General features: G+C 43.9%; 1 protein-coding gene across 11 annotated transcripts in view; it reads left to right on the plus strand.

Moving 5' to 3' along the window:
* The window catches only part of GBF1 (golgi brefeldin A resistant guanine nucleotide exchange factor 1), a 122,990-nt gene that overhangs the window by 83,738 nt on the left and 15,025 nt on the right, over positions 1-24,227 (plus strand). For 4 of the 11 annotated variants that reach the window (XR_006821227.1, XR_006821228.1, XM_046027026.1 and 1 more), the window contains exons 4-18: positions 5,688-5,819; positions 11,439-11,557; positions 12,085-12,193; positions 12,711-12,771; positions 13,990-14,044; positions 14,762-14,860; positions 17,747-17,894; positions 18,229-18,452; positions 18,982-19,150; positions 19,578-19,789; positions 20,128-20,226; positions 20,809-21,003; positions 21,229-21,418; positions 22,329-22,469; positions 22,827-22,915. Coding sequence is in view for 9 of the 11 variants with exons in the window: in XM_046027026.1 (XP_045882982.1) it covers positions 5,688-5,819; positions 11,439-11,557; positions 12,085-12,193; positions 12,711-12,771; positions 13,990-14,044; positions 14,762-14,860; positions 17,747-17,894; positions 18,229-18,452; positions 18,982-19,150; positions 19,578-19,789; positions 20,128-20,226; positions 20,809-21,003; positions 21,229-21,418; positions 22,329-22,469; positions 22,827-22,915 (2,042 nt within the window). In the remaining 2 variants the exon portion in view is untranslated. The remainder of the gene's footprint in view (positions 1-5,687; positions 5,820-11,438; positions 11,558-12,084; positions 12,194-12,710; positions 12,772-13,989; positions 14,045-14,761; positions 14,861-17,746; positions 17,895-18,228; positions 18,453-18,981; positions 19,151-19,577; positions 19,790-20,127; positions 20,227-20,808; positions 21,004-21,228; positions 21,419-22,328; positions 22,470-22,826; positions 22,916-24,227) is intronic. The other 7 variants (XM_046027027.1, XM_046027029.1, XM_046027031.1 and 4 more) reach the window with 4 other exon arrangements.

A 24,227-nucleotide genomic window follows, 5' to 3' on the forward strand; every position in this document is an offset into this window, starting at 1 on the left:
CTCTCATGCCATAGTGAGCTCTTTCACCTTATGAAGTAGAAGATTGGCAAATAGAATCTACCAATATAGTAAAAGGATAATATACTGAGACTAAGTGAGTTTTAATCCTAGGAATGCAAGGATGATTCACTATCTGAAAATCAGTTAATCTACCATATTAACATTCTAAAAAGGGAAGATCACTTGATCATATCAATTGATGATGAAAAGGCATTTGATAAAATATAAAATCCATTCATGATAATAAAGATTTACAAAAATATTTAAAACTAACATCAAACTTTACATGAAATACTGAATGCATTTACCCTAAAATTGACAGCAAGAAAAATGTCTGCTTTCATAGTACTGGAAGTCCCACCAAGTGGCATGTAATTGGAAAGGAAGAAATAAAACTGTTTGCAGATCATATAATTGTTCCTGTAGACAATCCCAAGGAATCTACAAAAACAAAAAAACAAAAAAATCCTTGAACTAATAAGTGAGTTTCATAAGGTTACAGGAAATAAGGTCAACACACAAAAATCAATCACATTTTGTCTCTTTGATCTTGGCTGCACAAATGAAATGATGAAGGGAATAGCATTTGGAAAACATCTCAGTAAGATGTACACATTGTGTTGCCACTGTGGCTACCATCAGAAGTCAGCCTATGGCAAATGTGGCAATTCTGCCAAGCAGAAGAGAAGTATAACTAGAGTGCCAAGGCTAAAAGATGAAATACTAAGGCACCTGGTGGTGCCTTCAGTTAAGCATCCGACTCTTGCTTTTGGCTCAGGTCATGATCTTGGGTGATGGAATTGCGCCCTGCACTGGGCTCTACACTGCTTTAGTTTCTCTCTCTCTCTCCTCCCACTTCCCCTCATGCATGTGTTTTCTCGCACGCGCTCGCTCTCTCAAATAAATAAATAAAATAAATAAATAAAAGCAGAACAAAACAAAAACGAAATCCCAACTGGTTGAATGAGGCATCCCAAAATTGTATACTGCAGATTCAGGCATGGATTCCATGAAGGAATAACACCCAAGCCCAAGAGGGCCACTGTCGCAGCATCCAGTTCATCTTAAGAATTTCAATGATTGGTCACAATAAATATTCTGATTTAAAACAACAACAAAAAAAATCAGTCACATTTCTATATACTAAAAATGAACTTCTGGAAACTGAAATTGATACACAATACCATTTACAAACATACCAAATAAAATATGCATCTAACAAAACACAGAATCTGTATGCTAAAAACTATAATACAGTGGTGAAAGGAATGAAGAAGATATAGAGAAACTACCATGTCCATGGATTGAGAGGCACAACTTTGTAAAGATGGCATTTCTTCCCAAACTAATCTATAGACTCAGTGCAATTCCTGTCAAATTCCCGGCAAGATTTTTTGTAAATACAGACAAATTTATGTTGAAATGGAAAGGCAAAGGAGCTAGAATGCTGATAGCAGTATTGAAAAATAATAAAGTTGGAGGGATTACATCACCTGATTTTAAGACTTTGAATATAGTTAATTAAGATCGTTTATGTTCAGAGAGTTAGACACACAGATCAATGAAACAGAGAACCCAGAATATACTTCAAAAAATAAGGCCAGTTAATGATTGGCAAAGTCCAATGACAATTCAGTGAAGAAAGATTTTTTTTTTCAATAAATGTTGTTGGAACAATTAAACATCCATATGGGGGGGGGGGAACACATCCATGCAAACCTCACACATTATAGAAAAATTAACTCAAAATAGATCACAGATGTAAAAAAAAAACATAAACCTTTATATCTTTCAGAGGAAGACATAGGAAAAATCTTCATAGCCTGGGATTAGGCAAAGAGTACTTAGATATGACACCAAAAACACAACGCACTAAAGAAAAAAATTGATATACCAGACTTCATCAAAAGTAAAAATGTCTGTTCTATGAGAGATACCGTTAAGAGATTGAAAAGACAAGCTATAGACTGGGAGAAAATATTTGTATATCATTGAATTGCCAATAAAAGACTGAATCCAGAATAAATAAAGAAGTCTCTAAACTCAACAGTAAGAAAACAAACAATCCAACTTAAAAAATGGGGTCAAGACTTGAACAGACACAGACACGTCGACCAAAAAGGATATGTGGATGGCAAATAAGCACATGAAAAAGATGTTCAGTGTCACTAGCCATTGGGGAAATGCAGATTTAAACCACATGGAAGATATCATTACCTGCCTATGAGGATGGCTTAAATAAAAATACTGAAAATACCAAGTGCCAGAGAGGACGTGGAGAAACCAGAATTCTCATTGCTGGTGGGACTGCAAAGTAATACGGAAACTCTGGAAAACAGTTTGGCAATTTCTTATAAAGCTAAACCATACACTTACCCTTTGACCCAGAAATCCCACTCCTGAGTGTCTATCCTAGAGAAATGCAGACTGCTGTTCTTCACACAAGAACCTGTACACAAACGTTTATAGCAGCTTTATTCAAAACTGCCTCAAACTGGAGAAGCCAAATGCCCTTTAACTAGTGAATGGATGAACTGTGGTGCATACACGCTGTGGAATACCACACAACAATAAAAAGGGAACAAACTATAGATCAGCAGTTTAGGTGAAGGCATCATGCTGAGTGAAAGAAGCCAGTCTCAAAAGTAACATACTGTACAATTTCATTTTATGACCTTGTTAAAACTGGTGATGGAGAATACATTAGTGGTTGACAGGGGTTTGAGTGGGGACAAGGGTGTGACTAAAAAGAGACAAAAGGGAGTTTTCTGGTGATGAAACTGTTCTGTAGCCCTATTGTCACACCGTCACAGTGGTTGCAGGAATCTATATATGTGTTAAAATTTATAGAACACTATGCCAGAAAGAGTTGGTTTTACCAAATTAAAAAGTGCACATGGCTCTGGAAGTGTCGAGCCATGGCTGTGAAATTTCCCTAGTCTTTCACCATGAAGGAAGACATAAGAAAGTATAGTTACAGCAACTGGATGAAAGCTCAGAAAATGTTTCCTTTCCCACCTCTTAATTAAGGATTATTTTTCCATCTAGACTTTTATATCTCAACTGTACCAACCATGACCATATATTTTAAGTGACAGACCAAATCATATATAATAGTTAACGTTCCTAAGGCAGCAAGACTAGATGACTTTATATTTTTTAATATGCTTTTACAAAAGTATTTGATATATTTCAGTTTTTCCTAGTATTTCTATTCCTTGCATCCCAGCCCTCTACTACCTCACACACACAAAGGTTTTTCTCTAGGTTTTTCTTGCAAATTGTACATCTCTAGGTGGGGGTAGGTGGGGGATAAGAAGCAGGTTTTATACAGCTGATGTGATCACTGTACATACAGGCTTGGAAAATGCTACCCAATCTGCCAATTAATTAAAGCATTAATCTGAGGAGCAGCCGGGCCCAGGGAATGTTTACTGAAAGGGGGTTGTGGTAGGAATTGCGTGGGAAGCTCCCTACATTTGCATGAAAATGAAAGTACTTAGAAAACCCAGCTTTCTTTTGTTTCTGAAGGTGGGCAGCCTTGACCATGTCCCTTAATCTTTCTGGGCAATTTAGGATGCCTTTTAATGAGCTGGTCTCTGGAAAATAAAAGCATTGCAGACTCTAGAAAAACAAACTCAATAGAGTAGGGTAGAGAGCAGGTCCAGTGTTGCTTCTTAGATCTGGAATGAAGCCTTCTAAATTTGGGAGTTTGTGCTGGTAGTTAGATAGAATAGATGTAATGGTTTCACAAGTTTTGAAACCATGTATATAGACTGCATTCAAATCCCAGCTCTGCCTCTTATTAGCTTTGTGATTTGGGGCCAATCATGTAGTTTATCTAAGCCTTATTTTTCTCATCTGTGAAATAAAGATTATGAATTGCTCCTTCATCTCAGAGCAGTTAGCCCTTTGGTTTGCTCCAGGCAGAAAGGAAGCCAGAGTGGTTAGGACCTTCCAAGATTACAAACTGTCTCCGAAAATAGGGACTGTGCAGCCTTGTGTTCTTCTTAGGCTTATTTTTCAGGAAGGGACTAGAAACCTCAGGGTTTTCCCTTACCTTCCTGGGATATGCTACAATTTTATCTCTAAGACAGGTGACCTTGACCCTAATAGCAGAAGACAGAAAAGACAGTAGCTCATCCTGGGACCTCTTTGGCCAACTTGAGATGACCTTTATCTATGTCACTAGGAGGAGTGGTGAAATGGACATGGAAAATTGACCCAACAATAGTTGCTTCTGTTAAAGAATTACTGTTAATTTTTTAATTATGGTAAAATTTAAAATATGGTTAAAATATGGTAATATATATATTTATATGCATATAAATATTTATATGCATATATATATATATATATATATATATATATATATATATATATTTACCATCTTGGGGCACCTGGGTAGCTCAGATGGTTGCGTGTCTGCCTTGGCTCAGGTTATAATGTCCAGGTCCTGGGATGGAGCCCCACGCCGGGCACCCCCCATGTCGGACTCCCCCCAGGTCGGGCTACCAGCTCAGCGGGAAGTCTACTTCTCCCTCTCCTTCTGCCTCTCCCCCTGCTTGTGTGCGTACTCTTTCTCTCTCTCTCAAATGAAAAAATAAAATCTTAAAAAAGAAAAGAAAAGGCCAATGTGGGGCTTCAATTCAAGACCCTGAGATCAAGACCTCCAAGGGCCCTGGGATCAAGTGCCTCGTGGGGCTCCTTGGTATGCAGGGAATCTGCTTCTCCCTCTGCCTCTGTCTCTCGCTATCTCTTGGACAAATAAATAAGTAAAATCTTAAAAAAAAAAAAAAAAGAGTTGCATGCTTAATTTACCAAGCCACCCAGGTACCCCTGTTGCTACTTTTCTTTTTTTTAATATTTTATTTATTTGACAGAGAGAGAGATCAGAAGTAGGCAGAGCAGCAGGCAGGGTCTGGGAGGGGGGAAGCAGGCTCCCCGCTGAGCAGAGAGCCATACGTGGGGCGGCTTGATCTCAGGACCCTAAGATCATGACCCGAGCCCAAGGCAGAGGCTTTATCCTGCTGAGCCACCCAGGCACCCCTATTGCTACTTTTATAAGCATGATAATGATACTGTGGTTTTTTTTTTTTTTTTTTTTTTTAAGATTGATTGATTGATTGATTTAAGAGTGCACATGCAGGAGGGGCAGGAGAGTGAGGGAGAGAATCTCAAGCAGACTCCATGCCACGCATGAAGCTGGGCTTTATCCCACAAGCCTGAAATCACCACCTGAGCTGAAACCAAGAGTTGGTTGCCTGACTGCCTGCCACCTAGGTGCCCTGATACTGTGGGTTTTTTTTTTTTAATCTTTGAGCTACATACTAAATATTTTACAGATAAAATGATAGTATCTGTGATTTGATGTAAAGTAATCCAGAGAAAGGAAGATTAACCCAGTAACAAAGAATTCTAGCTGTATGGCACAGACAAGAAGGGCCTTTTTCTAGCTTTTGTCAGGTGGCATCCCTTCATTTCTTTCCTTTTTAAAAATATTTTATTTATTCATGAGAGAAAGAGACAGAGGCAGAGGGAGAAACAGACTCCCCACTGAATAGGCAGCCCAATGTGGGACTCAATCCCAGGACCCTTGGATTATGACCTGAGCCAAAGGCAGACTGTTAACTGACTGAGCCACCCAGGCACCCGGCATCCCTTCATTTCTGTTTCTTTTCTTGCAGAACTCTCAGAAATTGAGCCCAATGTGTTCCTCCGTCCATTTCTGGAAGTGATTCGCTCTGAAGATACCACTGGCCCTATCACTGGACTGGCGCTCACCTCTGTCAACAAGTTTCTGTCCTATGCACTCATAGGTAAGAGCTAAGGCCTTGTTGGCTGACCACAACACTTCATTTCCTGCCTCTCCTGGGGTGGTCAAGCTTTAGGTCGTGAGCTGGTGATACCGGAAGGTTTCTCCTAGCCATCTGTTTCCTTGTCGGAGAGAAGTAAGACTATTACTGGCTACTCATCATGCTAATCGACTCAGTTTATACAGAGTGCGGAGGAGGTGGGGGTTTCCTTGGGACTTTGGTTTCTTTATGCTTTGGAGGGAATTAAGAGTATGGTGCCTGGGGGCACCTGGGTGGTTCAGTGGGTTAAAGCCTCTGCCTTTGGCTCAGGTCATGATCCCAGGGTCCTGGGATCAAGCCCCGTATCGGGCTCTCTGCTCAGCGGGGAGCCTGTTTCCCCCTTCTTCTCTCTCTCTGCCTGCCTCTCTGCCTACTTGTGATCTCTGTCAAATAAATAAATAAAATCTTAAAAAAAAAATAGGAGTATGTGCTATGGATTTTCTTTTTTCACTTAATAGTATTAACTTAGAAAGATGTACATGATATAATTAGCCCTCTGATTCTCCCCTCCCCCCAGTTTTATTGAAATATAATTGGCATACATTAGTTTTAGGTATACAACATAATGACTTAGTATACATATGTTACAAATGATTACCACATTAAATCTAGTTAATACTTATCACCTCATATGGTTTCATTTTTTTTTTCTTGTGATGAGGACTTTTAAGATCTACTCTTTTACCAACTTTCTTTTTATTTTATTTTATTTATTGATTTGACAGAGAGAGAGAGACACAGCAACAGAGGGAACACAAGCAGGAGTAGTGGGAGAGGGCAAAGCAGGCTTCCTGCTGAGCACGGAGCCTGATGTGCTGCTCTATCCCAGGACCCTGGGATCATGACCTGAGCCAAAGGCAGACACTTAACTACTGAGCCACCCAGGTGCCCTTTAGCAACTTTCAGATATACAGTGTAGTATTTTTAAATATAGCTACAATGTTATTCATTACATGCCCAGAATTTACATATCTTATAACTGGAAGTTTGTATATTTTTCTCTTGTTATGGTAAAGTACATATAATATAAAAAATTATCATTTTAATCATTTTTAAGTATGTAATTCAATGATATTAATTACATTCACAGTGTTGTACAGTCATCACCACCATTTTTTTCCCAAACTTTTTCACCCCAGAAGAAACTCTAATCATTAGGGAACAATACACCATTTTCCCTTCCCTCAGTTCCTGGTAAGATTTTTTTTCGTTAGTAAAGTGGGGTAATTTCCATAGTATAGATTTATCAGTCTTTCTAGTGGCTCAGTTGGTTAAGTGGCTGCTTTCAGTTCAGGTCATGATCCCAGGGTCCTGGGGAATCTGTTGCTCCCTCTCCCCTTCCAACCCCCGACCCCGCTCCCCCCATGTGTGTGTTCTCTCTCTCTCAAATGAATAAAATCTTCTAAAAAATCTTTCTCTTACTAATATTTAATATTTAGATTGCCTATTTTGAGCCACTATAAATAATGCTGAAATAAGCATTCTTTTTTAAAAATTTTATTTATTTGTTAGAGAGCAAGCAAACACACAAGCAGGTGGAGAGGCAGAGGGAGAGAGAGAACCAGACTCCCCATTGAGCAGGGAACCTGATGCGGGTCTCAATTCCAGGACCCTGGGATCATGACCTGAGCTAAAGGCAGACACTTAACTAACTGAGCCACCCAGGTGTACCTGAAATAAGCATTCTTGCTCATATCTCCTTATTTAATAATTTTTCTTTGGATGACAGATTCCTGTACTTGAAATTTTTGGCTTAATGGTCATGTGCATATTACATTTTTATAGGTACTGCCAGCTTGCTTTCCCAGATTATAGTATTATACTTCCAGTGTTTGAGAATTTCCATTTCCCCACCCTGTCACCAGCACTGAATATTAGCAGTTTCTTTGTTTTTGCTAATTTGATGGGTGAAAACTTATTTTTTTTAAGTTAAACATTTGAACAACTTTTTTTTTTTTAAGATTTTATTTATTTATTTGATAGATCTCACAAGAAGGCAGAGAGGGAGAGGGGGAAGCAGGCTGCCTGCTGAGCAGAGAGCCCCATGCGGGTCTCCATCCCACTTGAGCTGAAGGCAGAGGCTTTAACCCACTGAGCCACCCAGGTGCCCCTGAACAACTTCTTTTCCTCTTATTTTTATTGAGTTGGGTTTTTTTTCTTATTAATTTGTAGGAGTTCTTTGTGTAGTGGGGATATTAATCCATTGACTATCATAGTATTATAAATATTTTCTCCCAATTTAGCCCAAATATTTTATCTAGTCTATTATCTCTGAATTAGTTTTTTTTAGATTCCTTTTTAGTTGGTCTTGTCACTCAGGATCCTGAATTCCTTTTCCCCTATTGCTAGCCCATGTGCAAGGGTGAGAACATAGAAAACAGGCAGCTGTCTTTGTTTCTAAGTAAGGAGACAAGAAGAGAGACAGCTCAGGCTAGAGCTAGCCAGGGGGGGAAAAATGGCCTTCAGTTCAGGGTAAGAAAACCCTTTATCTTTTCTAGAAAGTGGGATTTGCTTAGCTGAAGCATTCAGGACCCATAGCAGAAATCCTAGGTGCCAGCTGGATTCTGAAGAGGTACATAAGCCTCTCCAGGCACCCTAGTCCTAGCTTCATACTTTTCCTACGCAAAACTCAGGCCCAGCTACTTCCAGCCTTGCCCTGAGCACCACCTGCAGGTCATCTCTCTTCACAGCCTCTAGCCGCCACCTTCTGTGCTTCTTCCCTTGCTTTCTTGTCAGTGTTACTCTCTCCCCTTCCTGGGCTTGGCAGACAAGCTTGTCATTGGAGACCTCAGGCCAGCTGGTCATTGGAGTTTCCTGTGGTGGGAAAAGAGAATGCTGTAGGTGGTGATTACAGTGGGCATGAGAAAGGGGGCAGGAAGGAGTGTATGAAAGCCAGAAGGCAAAGGAGTTGAGATTGGCAGATTTCCCTGCAGTCTGCTCCAGAGTGGCCAGGAAAGGAGGAAATTCTAAGGAACGGGTCCTGAGGAAGACAAATTCTGCTAAGTGAGCCCAAACCAAACAATCTTTCGTTTAGGCTATCCTAGAAGAAAGAACCGTTATCCCTCAATCCTGTGACCCAGGGCTTCTGGGATTATCTTAGGTCCTACTCTAAGGATCAGCCTTTTATTTGGCCCCACACAGCTGCCAGACCAGAATTTGTGCCACTGATTGCCTGGCAGGCTCTGCCTGCAGTTCTACAAACCTGTCACTCTTACCTGCCTTTTTAGAAGATTAACTTTACTGCTTCATTCAGGCTCAGTCAGTTAAACTACTTTAACAAGGGAGATGACTGAAAGAGGGGAAGAAATAGATGCCTAGGAGCCTTGTGAGGTGGGAGCAAAGCTGCCATTCACTGAGCTCCAAAATACCTCGTAGAACTGAGGACCTGGATTTCCTGTGCAAACAAAGGTCCTGCAGTGGACCCTGGAGGCCTGAGTAAAGATGGTCAGGCAGGGCTGTGAGGGAAGACTCAGGCCAAGGGCCTTCAGAGTATAGGATTTGCTGAGTCAGGGGCACCTGGATGGCTCAGTCGGTTGGGCCGCTGCCTTTGGCTTGGGTCATGATCCCAGGGTCCTGGGGTCGAGCCCGCATCAGGCACCTTGCTCGATGGAGAGCCTACTTCTCCCTCTCCCTCTGCCTGCCACTCTGCCTGCTTGAGCTCTCTCCCTATCTCTCCGTCAAATAAGTAAATAAAATCTTTTAAAACAAAAAGGATTTTCTGAGTCAAATGTCAAATGAGAGAAACATGGAGAGCTGGAGTGATAGAAAGAGCTGGGTGACCATACACTATGTATCATCATGAAATTGGCTTCCTTCTGCATGACCTCTAACCATTCCTGATGCCGAATAGGGACATGCTCTAAGGACAAATTGAGTCTCTGGCCAGGTGTCAGAGAGGAACTAGGACACAAGGAAAGATGAAAACCACTTACAGTTAATGAAAATTTTCAGGCTCATTGTTGTAAGGGAAATGTTCTGGTTTCTCAGGTATCCCCCCTGAACTTTAAGCTCAGGAACTGTTAATTTTAGGTACCAGGGAAGAGAAAATGATAAGATTTATTTTAATTCCTTCTGCTTAATACTAGGAGGTGCTCCTGTATATGCCATGCCCCCTCTGGAGCAACTTTTTCTGTCACTTGCAAAGCTTTGTCTTGTCCCTGCCTTTTTTTCCTATTTATGCTTCCCTTTCAAGGATAATCCAGGCAGTTTTCGGGACTCTTCTAGGCCTTGATGGAGGCCACTTCTTTGGCTCTCCCTTGTGGGTATTTAACACATGAATGGGAGCAGTTCCCCCCCTTGGCAGCATTTGTGTTAGTTTCCAGCATGGCACTGGTTGTCTGAGGTAGCTTCTTCCCTCTTCTTATTCGCTGTTGAAATTCTGCTTCCCAGTCTACCAGCCTCCAATCCTGCTTAGTTTTCTCCTTTTTGTTCTTTTGTTTTTAAAAAAGATTTTTTTTATTTATTTGACACAGAGATCACAAGTAGGCAGAGCAGCAGGTGGTTGGGGAGCAGGGGCGGAAGCAGGCTCCCTGCTGAGGAGAGAGCCCTACGCAGGTCTTGATCCTAGGACCCTGAGATCATGAGCTGAAGGCAGAGGCTTAACCCACTGAGCCACCCAGGCTCTCCTGCTGCTTTCTCTTCTAATGCCTGTTTAGTTAAACTGGTAAAATGACTCTTGCTTCATGTCATTTTATTTTAAATAAGAATGAAACCAAAGCAGGAAGAGGTCTCTGATTTGTTGAAACGTGGCATCCAGATTTAAGTATTGGCAGCAGTGACTGTCCATTTCTTTCCCCTACTCCCCAACCTCACTTGCGTCTGAACATAAAACTCTAAAAGCAACCAGAGAGATGTGTTGAAAGAGAATACAAGGGGCACCTGGGTGGCTAAGTGGGTTAAGCCTCTGCCTTCAGCTCAGGTCATGATCTTAGGGTCCTGGGATCGAGCCCTGCCCTCATCGGGCTCTCTGCTCAGCAGGGAGCCTGCTTCCCCGTCTCTCTCTGCCTGCCTCTCTGCCTACTTGTGCCCCTCTCTCTCTGTCAAATAAATAAATAAAATCTTTAAAAAAAAAAAAAAAGGAACACAAACAGAGAAAGGCTACAAGCTTGGTGTTCAAAGGTCTGGCCCTATTTGGCCCTTGCTGTGGACCAAAAACTCATATTTCTAGGTCCTTCCTCCATGAAACAAGTAGCTTTACACCATGATTCCAAAATATGACCCCCTCCCCCCACCCCGACCAGCAGCATTAATTCCTTCCGGGATCTTGTTAGAAATGCAAATTCTCAGGCCCCACTAATTCAGAAGCTCTCAGAGTGGGCTCAGCAATTTTTATTTTTGACGTCTTCTGAGTCATTCTGATGTATACTTAAGTTTGAGAACCACTGTTTAACACAGTGGGATTTGTGCTGAGGAGCTTGTTAAAGCCAGTTACGGGCAGAATTCTCAGATAGCTTAGGTAGCCATGAGTTAGGAAATTGGAGAGGAGAAAAACAAAGTCTTTCAAAGCAGTCCTTGTACAGGATATCTTGCCTTTTCTGTCTCTTCTTTCTGTACTATTTAGTCTCCCCTTTTTTGTTGGAGCAGATCCCACTCATGAGGGCACAGCAGAGGGCATGGAGAACATGGCAGATGCTGTCACCCATGCCCGTTTTGTGGGCACAGATCCTGCCAGCGATGAAGTTGTCCTGATGAAAATCCTTCAGGTAAATGGAGGGGAAGAGCAATTAGGTTAATGGCCAGGAGCTGGTACTGTCCGCTCTCCCTACCCAAGTTGCCAGCAGCATGAAACCGTGTTTTGACTCCACCGGGGCTTATGGAGATACTTTATTTCCAAACAAGGAGCTCACGTACCCAAAGCAAAAGCTTCTTCCAAGGAAATAATTAAAAGCTTTAAATGAACTGATATCAGATACTGGAAGCCCTTAATACACCTGTACCTCTGCAGACCATATCTGCCATCCCATCTTTTGGGATTGTGGGCTAGGGCTGGAATGAGAGCTGAATTGTGTCAGGGTCACACAGAGTAAAGGCACAGTTCCCAAGACAAGCTCCTGGGAGATGCCCCCTACCAAAATGAAGTGAATCAGCATTCTTGCTAACCTCTCTTTCTTATCTTTTGTGCTTCCATAGGAGACTAGAGAAACAGGAGGCAGCTTCTCTCCCCTCAGGTACACCCCACTTTACCCCACCTGCCTTATTTATCACTGTATCTCCTCTTTCTTCCTGGTAGGTGCTGCGGACTCTGTTGCTGACCCCAGCGGGTGCCCACCTAACCAATGAATCTGTGTGTGAGATTATGCAGTCTTGCTTCCGGATTTGCTTTGAAATGAGGCTTAGTGGTAGGTGCTTGAATATTGGGCCTGTCATCATTTCTAGGGCCAGTGTCCGTGAGTATAAATATAGGGTGCTGTTTCTGAACCCCAGAGAGGTAGAAAACTTGGGATTTGTCTGTCACCTACCTACCTTGTAGACCCATAGGGGTCTTGAATTCTTTACTTGATTATTGTACACCTAGAATAGAGACCTTAGTTCATTGTGCCAGGGCAGGAATTGGGATAGATCTCAGACTGACTCGGCCCAGGCACCAAGTCTTCCTCCCTTGGGGTTTCTGGGATAGACCCGAGCCTGCAACCCATGAAAACACATCATTGTGCCCCCTCCTTTTTTTCCCCCGACTCAGTAGTGCCACCTAGTGGGCTGGTGCAGTTGTGGCTGCCAGGCTGAGCTGGAGCTGGTTTTAATAAGTTTGGCATAATCCTTAGTAAACAAGGTTCGGAGGGGAGTCTGCTCTGAGAAGCCTCCTGATAATAGCCCAGCAAGTAATGACACCTGTGTTATTTGTTTTTGCCTGTGCAGAGTTATTGAGAAAATCCGCAGAGCACACTCTCGTAGACATGGTGCAGCTGCTCTTCACAAGGTAAACCTGCTGCTGTTTGCTTCAGCCCGGCTGCCCAGGCCTCTTGAGCCTGGCTGCTTCCACAGAGCCACTTCAGGGACCTGGCCAACCCTACAGCCACTTCAGGGGCCACTGGGATTATGGATGGGGATAGTTCCCTGGGTCCAGGGTTACTGAACAAGGGAGAAGGAGGAGGGACCTGGCTTGGCCTCAGCGGGAGGCAGAGGGTTATTTGATCTAGGCTGACAGACCTTGTTTTGCTTCCCAAACTTGTGTCTGTTTCTGTGCAGGTAGCAGCTGGGAAAGGGAACCCAGAGAGGAAGCCAGATTCAAGGGAGCCTGGAATAGGATGTTGTGCTCTGTAAGGAAGCTAGGATGACCAACCTTTGTTTCCCCAGACTGTCCTGTTTATAGCACTGAAAGTCCCTGCAAACCCTTCGGTCTCTGGCAACCCCAGACCATTGGTTACCCTAGTCAAGGCCCTCAATTTAGGGCCTAGAAGGCCTTCTCATACTATGCCTAACTGCCTGTTTCCTATACTTTTTTTCAATAGACTGACTTTGAGAAGAGCTGACTGAGGCGAGGGCTTTAAAGCCTCCTTAGATGATATTAATAATGGGGATGATTATGCATCTACGGGGCTGGGATTATTTGGGAACTCGATGTACCTTCTGCTCAATTTTGCTATGAACCTAAAACTGCTCTAAAAAATAGTTAAAAAACAAAAAAACTTCCCCATGGGATTTCATTTTGCTCTCAAATCTATAAGTAGTAATTATTAATATGTACAGACTAGATCTGCCCCTGGGCCCTGCTGCAAAGTGTTCTTACTCCTCAGGCTCAAATTTATTGGTTTCAAAACTCAGCCTACCTTTAACTCCTTACTCTTTGCCCAGTCTCCCAGAGTTCTGATGGACTTCCCTCTTCCCCATCTTGCAGCGTTCCTCAATACTTGTAAAACAAGTAGGAAGGAGTCAGTTTAGGATGAAAAGAGCCACCACATTCCAAGGGCATTTAGTCATCTTACCCTGGTGACTACCTTCTTTTTAAGAAAGTGTCTGTGTTATAAATCCCCCAATTTCTCCCTTTGATGAGGCTCTCAGAAAGCTGCCTCTCTTCCCAGCTTTTCTGAGGGGACAGGGCATGCTCGGACCCAGAGCATCTTTGGACTGTGGCTGGCATGCGGGGGAGATTTGTTTTTATCCCTAATGACAGTCCATGGGATGCTCTGTCTTATAGGTTACCTCAGTTTAAAGAAGAACCCAAGAACTATATGGGGACCAACATGAAGAAGGTATGAACTGCTGTCCCTTATCCAAACCTTGGTCTCCTAACTTTAGTGCTATGGGGATTTTCCTAGATACCCTTATTTAGCAAAAAATATGCTTTTGCCTATACAGGTCTGCTTGGAATCTAGAAATAGTCACTCCTTTAGTGAGAAATTTATTTTTCCCCAGATACCTCTTCTTCCCTAGCCTTTCCTTCCCAGTCTATCTTTGTTGACCCAGCACATAAGCTGGTGAGCCAGTCCTTCATGGAAACTTGGTGAAGCTGATCAGGTTATGATAAAAATGTATGTTGATAAAGGTGAACGCCCTACCATCCCCTCAAGGTCCAGCCTTGTCAGCAGGTAGGCGGTCTAAGGACCCTATGCCCTAAGTCCCACCCTAATGCTGGATTAGACTGGGCTCACACCTGGGCTAGTCTCTGTTGACAAGACAAATCAAGCCTGACTCTAGATCAGAAGGTTCTCAAACTGCTACAAGAATGGTGGTCAGAAGAACGGACTCTTTCTATCTTGAACTGAAGTCCTAGACTTCACAGGCCTCTGATGATTCTACTTGCAGCCCTAAAAGGTTCTGCCTGTGGAGATGACCCTTGGCTGTTTGGTGCATGCACCTGACCGTCCTTCTCCCTAGCCACCCATTCCCATTCCTGCCCTCTGCCCTGTTGGCGTGTGTCTGAGTTTATGTCACTTTGTTTAAATCGCTCGTTTGCCTGTCTTTCACAGATTTCTCCATGTCTCCTCAGCAAACTGGAGCTAAATAGTGGGGAGCAGACCAAAGCCCTGAACCAGTTAGAGAGGGTACTACTCTTTAAGAACCTCAAGGTCTCTCTCCCTCTCCCTCTCCTTTCCCCCTTTTAATTTATTTAAGTATATATACATAGATGTACATATATGTATATATATAACATCTGGGTCCCATTTCCATTGTGTGAAGCACAACTTACCCCTCCCTAGTAACACAGCACGGCTTTGTAAGTGTTGCATGTGTTTGTAGCTTTGCAGTGTTGGGAATTTTCCTGTGGCATTTGGTTGCCTGGAGGCAGAAGGAAGCTTTGAACTGGTGATACTTCATGTAGTGAGCCTAGAGAGCCTGGGTCCTGCTGACATCTTGTTAGGAGGTTTAAAATCTCCCATTTCTAGGGGAACTGTGAGGGACCTCTAAGCAAGGCCCTTCCCCCTTCTACCCTCTCCCTGTCTCAGCTGGCATATAGAGCTTAAGAATAGTCTTGACTCTATCTGGATACTTGAACTGGATTTGGAGGGGAAGGATAATCCATCTAGTTGGGGTTTTTTTTTCTTAGTTAACATTAAAGGACTTCTTCTAAGATTTAGGACTCTAGATGGATGGGAAGGAGCTGGATAGCCCAGGTCATTGAAGATAAAAAGAACCGTGTGTCTCTACACCTAGCTAGGTGGTCCATAGGCCTGCATTCTGTTTGCATGAATTGTGTCAGTTTTCATTTGTGTGCTTGACTCGTCACAAGTTGCATTTCTCTTTAGTACCTGCCCAGCATTTTGCCATGATTATTAACCTAGGACCTTTCTTTGTAAAGCTTATACTGCCCTTTGGAAATACAGTTATATGGATAAGGTGTTGTGGGGTTCGATGAATACCCACTGCCCAGCCCCGACCTTAGAACCTTAGGACAGGGAGTATAACTGTACTTTTAAGGGTTGAGGCATTTGTGAGAACTGGCAGCCTCTCGTCTCCTACTGCAGCGAGGAGACAGAGAATACTAATTGAAATGATCAGGTTGGAGCGAGCTTTGCCGAGGTTAGAAAAGGAAACAGGAAGGACTAATCCTAATGTAGGAAGGCATCTCAGTGAGTGACTGGCTTCTCAGTAGAAGTAGGACCACCTAGAATCCCTGAAATTGGGAGGCCACCTAGAGAGAAAGGATAGCTCACAAAAGTGGATCCAGCTGTCAGTGCTTTTTGGACCTCAGTAACAATTGCCGATAAAGCCAGGAGGTTCTTGTTTTCTCTTTGGTCTCTTGAGCTTCTTGACCATGTATTTGGCTGACGCTTACTCCCAGAACATTCTTTTTACCATGAACTTGCCACAGATGTGCTTCAGTGGTTACCGGAGAGAGCACCCTGATTCCTGTGTAGCCACAGTGCTCAGAGCACTGGAAGCTCTGTTCTAGGCATTTTACTGTAGGCATTGTGGAGATGGAGGGACAAGGAGTGTAAATCCAGTGTGAGGCTGTTGCTCTGTTAGTAAGAGCTGGGTACAGGGCTCGACTCTCAGACATCTTTCCTTTCTGGGTGGGCTTTTGGTAAGGAAGGTAGAATTATGTGGTTTCTAAGCAAAGGATCAGTGGTTACCCATGTTCAGGAGGGCTTGGGGGAAGTCAAGGAAGGAGGCCTATCTTCCAAATACTAGAAGGAATTGAACAGGCAAAGGATAGCATGGGTATATTCAGCCTTTAGAAAGAGACAAGGAGGAAAAATGCTTCTACTCTATTAGAGACATTCTTTTTTTTTTTTTTTTTAAAGATTTATTTATTTAATTGACAGAGAGAGAGAGATCACAAGTAGGCAGAGAGGCAGGCAGAGAGAGAGGAGGAAGCAGGCTCCCTGCGGAGCAGAGAGCCCGATGCGGGGCTCGATCCCAGGACCCTGAGATCATGACCTGAGCCGAAGGCAGCGGCCTAATCCACTGAGCCACCCAGGCGCCCCTATTAGAGACATTCTGATGGTCCCTGGACCATTACTGTTTCCCTGTCCAGGGATGGTCCATCAGTCTAGGAATAGTATGATGTAACTATAAAGGGACTGGTTTCAAACCCTAACAGAAGGCATCAGGACCAGGAAAATGAAATGGACCTAAACAAAGTATCTATGAGCTTAGAGTGGAGAAAATACATAAAAACTTATATCCCAGAACAGTTCCCACAATGAGTTATAGAGATTTTCCTTTGTGACTAGAAGGAAGCTATAGGAGAAATGGAAATACAGCAGGAGAGAAGGAAATAGAATAGTGCAAGGGTCCAAGAAATCAGTAGCCTTACTATCTGAAAACATAAAATTGCATTTAGAAAGACCCAACAGTGGGAAGAACAGGTAGTGATGTACCAAAATTGGGAGCAGTAGAGAGCAGAGCAGCAACATGACATGACCCTCCATCCTTAACTCCACAAGTTGGCTGGGATACCACTCCTTCCTTAACTCCAAGGAATGACCCTTTGACCAGTCTGATGCAAAAATTTCAGAGAGCCAGGAATATATTTAGGATCTAGGCCCAGTGCACGAAGTAGTGGGAAAGCTGAGTGGTGACAGGGAAGTTCATAGTGGGATAAGAACTAAGAGTACGAGGCTGTGCTACAGATAGTTGAACAAAGCCCAGGAATCCAGGGCCTGTAGATCTGAAGCGTCAGGCCAAGGAGCCTCTGCCCTCACCTTTTCTGCAAGAGGGTCAGGCACCATCTAAAGGACTTAGGATTGCCAGGACTCAGGAAAGCAGAGTTATGTGTAACCAGCCTAAAAGTAGACTATTTAGGAGGCTGCTAGGCTGACCTGTGAAGTGGAAGATGTAGAAGCCAGATTAGAGGAGTAGGAATGTGCTCTGATGGTCTAGAGTTTTCCTTTGGTACAGATGTGGCATATAGACTGTTTTCTAGGGATCAGTAGGAACAAAAGAAGGGAGATTTCTAGGGAAAGAATCTTAATTTGAATATCAGTGCTGATGAGGTATGCTATTTCCAGCTGAAAATGAGAGCAGGAGGCATGAGTGATTCATCCAAGTGGAAGAAACAGAAGAGATCCCCCCGGCCCCTGCGCCATATGACCAAAGTCACATCAGGTTCAGAGCTGCACACCCCCAATGGAACCACCTTATCCTCTAATCTCACTGGTGAGTGCCCTGGGTTGCTTCCCCTGATTAGAATAGATAAAAGAAAATGTCCTTCCTCTCTGGGGATTTAACATTGAAAACCAGCCAACTGAGGGGTTTTGGTCTTTCTACTAAGATCAAAAAGGAAAACTCCAGGTCTGTTCAGACTATGACCATTTAGCAATTCTGCAGGGACTTAAGGTTGTTCTCCTTCCAGAGGGACTCTGACTACATTAGAGACAAGCGTTCATAGAGATTATTATTCAGTCTAGGAAATAGAGCCTCTGGAGCCATGGAGGGTATGTGTTTTGCACAGAGTCTGTCATCCTCAAGCCTAACTTACTTTGCTTGGCAGGGGGCATGCCGTTCATTGATGTGCCCACTCCCATCTCCTCTGCAAGTTCAGAAGCTGCTTCAGCCGTGGTCAGCCCCTCTACAGACAGTGGCCTGGAATTCTCCTCCCAGACCACCTCCAAGGAAGATCTTACTGACCTGGAGCAACCTGGCTCTCCAGGGTATAACACAGCTACAGAGCCTGGCAGCAGTGACCCAGGGGTTCCTGAGCAGCCTGACCCCCAGGTATGGCTTTGATTTCTAAAGGCCCGCTCTCTAGTCTTTTCCTGTGGGAATTGGCTTGATCCTTTGCATCCTTTGTCCAGGCCTTGGCTCAAAAGAAGGTTGAGGTAGGGGGTTATTTCTTATATCCTTGAATCAGCTGTGCTGTATAGAAAATCCACAGCAAGACTCAATGTGAGAGGTAGCTCATGGGATTTATGAAACAATGAATACAGATAGTACTTGGCAAAGGTAAGAGAGATGGCCATAACTTTGTCTGGAAGGTAATGATCTAAATCCCAGGCCTATGAGAGCCTCTGTTGCCTCTAGAGTTCTAGTCACTTTAGGTCACTGATGCCCCAGGAGGTGCTTTCTGAGTCTTTCATCATACTCTGCCCGAGCCATCTTTCATCATGCATTGATTCATAGCCTGCTGAGCCGGCCCTACACCTGCAGTCCATTAGAGACACTTGGAGCATAGGCATTTCAGGGGAGTAAGTTCCAAGTTGCTCTTGTTTCATCCCTCTTCCTATCCCGCTGCTACTCGTCATAGCAGGAAGGGGTGCCTGTGGAAAAGGCCCAGTCAGCATCCGTGGAATCCATCCCCGAAGTGTTAGAGGAGTGCACGTCCCCTGCTGACCAGTCTGACTCTGCCTCTGTCCATGACATGGATTACGTCAATCCCCGGGGTGTGCGCTTCACACAGTCCTCCCAGAAGGAAGGTGAGTTTTCTCAGGAAGGCTCTGCCTATTCACCACCTCCATCCTGCCCACTAACTCCTCAGTCTAGACCATCTTGGATCCAAAGTATCTTCTGGTCCATTTTCTAGTCAGGAAATGGAATCAAGCCAGAGGACTGTTGGCGTGGATGGAGCCCTTCTCTAACTTACACAGAGAGGGACTTTGGTGGACAGTAAGAAGTGAGAGGAAAGAACAGCTTGAGACTTCTAACAGAAAGTAGGGTCATCAATTCTGATTGCCTTCAATAAGTGAGAGTAATCTTCTTAACCTCCCCCGAGAAAAACCTTTTTTTTTTTCCTTGAAGAGACTCACTTACCTGCAATTGCCTTGTATAATGCAGGCCAGGCCAGGCCAAGCTATCAAGCCAGTTGTTCCTTAGCAATCCCATTTTACTCCTGGCCTTCCTTAGGTACAGCTTTGGTCCCCTATGGTCTTCCCTGCATCCGGGAGCTCTTCCGCTTCCTCATCTCCCTCACCAATCCACACGACCGCCACAATTCAGAGGTTATGATCCACATGGGACTGCATTTGCTGACAGTGGCTCTTGAATCAGCCCCTGTAGCCCAGTGCCAAACCCTCCTGGGCCTCATCAAGGATGAGATGTGCCGCCACTTACTCCAGGTAAGACTGGATTTCTAGAGGGGCTCTGAGTCCCTGGCTGTTTTTCAGGGTCTCTTAAGGACCAGGAGTATGCAGGGAGGTTTGGCTGATGGGTGCAAAAAGTATAGGATCCAGGAAAGAACCTCCCTCCCCAATTGGCCAGTGGTCATTGTCAAAAGGACACTATTAGTTCCCTGGGAACTTTGGCAGCCAAAGAGAAATACGGGAATGGGTAGATGTGGAGTTCCCTTAGACCACAGGACCTTAGTGGCAGCCTCATACAGTTTGCTTTCCTGCTTTTCTCTTGGTTGAGTCGTAGGTTCAGAAACCTAATGATTTAACCCTACTCTGATCTCCAGCTGCTCAATGTAGAGCGACTCAACCTTTATGCTGCTTCCCTGCGGGTATGCTTCCTGCTCTTTGAAAGCATGAGGGAGCACCTCAAGTTCCAATTGGAGGTGAGTGTATTGAACTTGGAAGAACAAAAAAAATAGATGTATGGCATCTTCAATGGGGCTAGCTCTCATTCTGCAGGGATGGGATTTAGGGGCTCCTGTAAGACAGTGCTTTTAGCCTCCATAGTTTTATTCATTGGCTGCCGTCTTTGGTGGAAAAATTAAAAGAATCCCAGAGGAAACTGGCTGGCTATAACATGAGAGAAGCAAAATATGAGGACTGGTGGACAACCTCACTGTGAGTGGGTAAGGCTTTTCTGCCTAGCAGTTCTGCAGCATAGGCAAGCAAGTCAGACAGGCTTCGCCACTAAGTTGCAGAAAAGAACTCTGTGTAGTACCAGGTCAGGCTCACAGAGCGCAAAGAGGGTTAGTAGGCAACTTGTTTTGGATTAGGTGTGAGGTAGAGAGCCAGGCCTTCCCCAGCGTGGAGGCCAAAGAGGATAGAATACCTTTAAGGGTCTCTTAATGCATGCCTCCTGGCTGGGCTTCTCCTTCTTGTGTTTAATGGTTTACCTGTCTAATTTTTCTCTTCTATCTTGAATTCTTCCCCACCCAAATGGCTATTACTGGATTATTGATTGCCAGATGTACATCAAAAAGCTCATGGAGATCATCACTGTGGAGAACCCCAAAATGCCTTATGAGATGAAAGAGATGGCACTGGAGGCCATTGTGCAGCTCTGGCACCTCCCCAGTTTTGTCACTGAACTCTATATCAACTATGACTGTGACTACTACTGTTCGAACCTCTTTGAAGACCTCACCAAGCTGCTGTCCAAGGTGCTGACCATTATTCCTGGCCTCGAGAAAGAAGGCTCTGTTAAGGAAATCTCTCAAGTGGTGGAGAGCATACGTTATGCAGGGCGGGAAACACTTGAGAGCTGGGGAACAGGAAGAAGAAAGGCATTTTCTCAGGACAGTGTAGAAGTTAGAAGAGGTTTCAGGGTTTTTGGAAAAGTGTAAAGTATGCTCACCTCAAGTCTCCTGGATCTGTTTACTTTGCAGAATGCCTTCCCTGTGTCTGGTCAGCTCTATACAACACACCTCTTGTCTCTTGATGCCCTGTTGACAGTGATTGACAGCACTGAGGCCCATTGCCAGGCCAAAGTCCTCAACAATCTTACCCAGCAAGAGAAGAAAGAAGCAGCCAAACCTGGCTATGAGGCAGTAGATGGTTCCCGAGAATCCAGCAATAGTGAGAAGCATTTCTTTCTTTGAGGAATCCTAGGGTTCTATGCTTATCACTTCTCTATCACTTCTCTATTCCATACTTTATATCACTTCTTCTGGGGGCTCTCCCAATTCTGTGTTTCCAGGTTTTGGTGGTTTGAATCATTGGCTGGGCAGATTAGCAAGATTCATGGACCTGTCCTTTTCTTATCCTCCATACTTTGGCTTTCTTTTAGAATTATTATTATTATTATTATCATTTAATTAAAGTATAGTTAACAGCACGTGAGTGTGGCTCAGGTGGTTAAGTGTCCGACTCTTGATTTCGGCTCAGGTCATGATCTCGGGGTTATGGGATCAAGCCCTGCATTGAGCTCTGCGCTCAGCATGGAGTCTGCTTGTCCCTCTCCCTCTACTTCTTCGCCCCCCACCCCCCACTCATGTGTGCGTGCACACGCTCTCTCACTCTCTTTCTCTAAAATAAATAAATAAAATCTTGAATGAAATAAAGCATAGTTAAAATACAATGTTACATTAATTTCAGGTATACAACATAGGAGTATTATTATTTCTTTATGGGGAGAAAAGAGAACCTAGAATAAAGGATACAGGATTTCTCTTCCAGGCCGTACCTTCCCCCACCCCCAGTATCTGCTTCCACCCTAATTAATCTTCTCTGACATCCCCTTGAGACTGAGGTTGCAGAAGATCAGAGAATGGGACTAGGTAATCTCTATTAAATTACAGAATCTAATGCTTGACTAATCTGGGACAGTGACTACTTATTTGGGCTTAGGTTTGTTGTCTTCAGGGCTGGTGACTTATGTGGGGCTTTGTGGGACCTACCCAGGTCTCCTTGACCTAGTACCCAACTTCTCTTGCAGCACTGCTTGGTTTCTTACCCCGTCTTCATTTATTTTCTTCTCTCTTACCAGCTGAGAGAGCAGCCAGTGATGGGAAACCTGTAGGCTTAGCCCCAGACATCCCAGGCCTACATCTGCCAGGTGGAGGGCGGCTGCCAGCAGAACACGGGAAGCCAGGATGCAGTGATCTGGAGGAAGCTTCTGACTCTGGGGGTGGGTACTGGGTGTCCATGATCCTCAGCCCCCTCAACTGGAGGTTTTGGGAGAGAGCCCAGGGAAGGGGGGGAGGGCACAGATCCCCTAAAGCAGTTTGTGAGTGAACCTTGGCTGCTCACCCATACCTTCAGAGAGAGAAGGAAATATTTGAGAGGCCAAAGATATTTGAGAGAAAACATTTGGATCCCTAGAAGATAGGACCTCTAAGAATGTAGAAGACTGATGAGGACAAGAAAATTTTTGAGGCATTTTTCTTCACTAGAGAGTATATTGGCAACCTTCAAAAAGCCATTATACTGGTAAAGGAGGTCTTACAGGTTTTTTCCTTTTCTTCCTCCCATATACTATTCCTAGCTGACAAAAAGTTTACCCGGAAGCCACCTCGATTTTCCTGTCTCTTGCCAGATCCACAGGAACTGATTGAAATTAAAAACAAAAAGAAGGTATGTATGGCCATCCCCAGAACTTAGTTTCTGCCTGCCTCAGTCTGGGTGTCTTTTGTAGTGTTTCTGTCCCAAAGGATAAGGGAGAGTCTAGCAGCCCATTGAGCAGTTTCCCAGAGCTAATCTTTACATTTGGGGGGACTTCAGCAACCACCCACTCTCCTTTAAAAGTCCTACCCTATTTTTTTTTAAATGTTTTTGAAAGACATACCCTATTGTGTGCCCCTTGGCAAATCCTGCCCTAGGTGAGAGCCAGTTGTTACTGGTGGTAACAAGAGCCTGAGATGGTGTCATGTTAGTCACTGGAGGTTATTGGTTATCTCAGGCCCTGGGGTAGGTATTGGCAGTGAAATGGAATTGACATTTATCTGGTGCTCTAGTCAAGTTCAAAAAAAATTGTTTTTTAAACACAAAAAAACCTTTTATTTAACCCTTCCTCTTATGGTCAGCCTAAATGACCGGTTTATGTCCCCTTGATTGTAGAGCTGTGACTAAACAGATAAAAAGTTGAGTTATCATCACAGTTAATTCACCTTGTCCTTAAAAGCTGGGAAACTGGGGGCGCTTGGGTGGCTCAGTGGGTTACTCTGCCTTTGGCTCAGGACCTAATCTCAGGGTCCTGGGATCAAGCCCCACATTGGGCTTTCCTCAGCAGGGAGCCTGCTTCCCCCTTTTTCTCTGCCTACTTGTGATGTCTCTGTCTGTTAAATAAATTAAAAAAAAAAAAAAAAAAGCTGGGAAACTGGAGAAAGAAGGAAAATCCAAGCTAGGCTATAAACAGATGCCAGGATGGCTATAAAATTGGGGAGAAGAGGGATCCTTGGGTGGCTCAATTGGTTAAACGTCTACCTTCAGCTCAGGTCATGATCCCAGGGTCCTAGGATCAAGTCCTGCATTGGGCTCCTTTCTCAGTGGGGAACCTGCTTCTCCCTCTGGTGGCTGCTCCCCCTGCTTTTGCTCTCTCTCTCTCTCTCTGAAAAATAATTAAATAGAAAACAACAAAAAACTAGAGGGAAGAGAACAACCTTCTCTAGTCTCTCTTCTACTTTCTCCTGATTTCTAAGTTGGTGGAGAAGGGCTGTCCGTGTGCATCTTGAGAACTTAGAAAATGAGTGGAAAGGAGCTCCTCAGCCAGTTCTTCTTACTTTTTTTTTTTTTTAAGTAGGCTCTGTGCCCAGTGTGGGGCTTGAACTCACAACCCTGAGATCAGAAGTTAATGTTCTACTGAGTCAGCCAGTTGCCTCTTATGGTGCAATTTTTTAAAAATTCTATGTTTTATTTTGTTTTGTTTGTTTGTTTTGTTTTTAAGTAA

Source organism: Meles meles, chromosome 13 (assembly GCF_922984935.1).
Source record: "Meles meles chromosome 13, mMelMel3.1 paternal haplotype, whole genome shotgun sequence".
NCBI lineage: Eukaryota > Metazoa > Chordata > Mammalia > Carnivora > Mustelidae > Meles > Meles meles.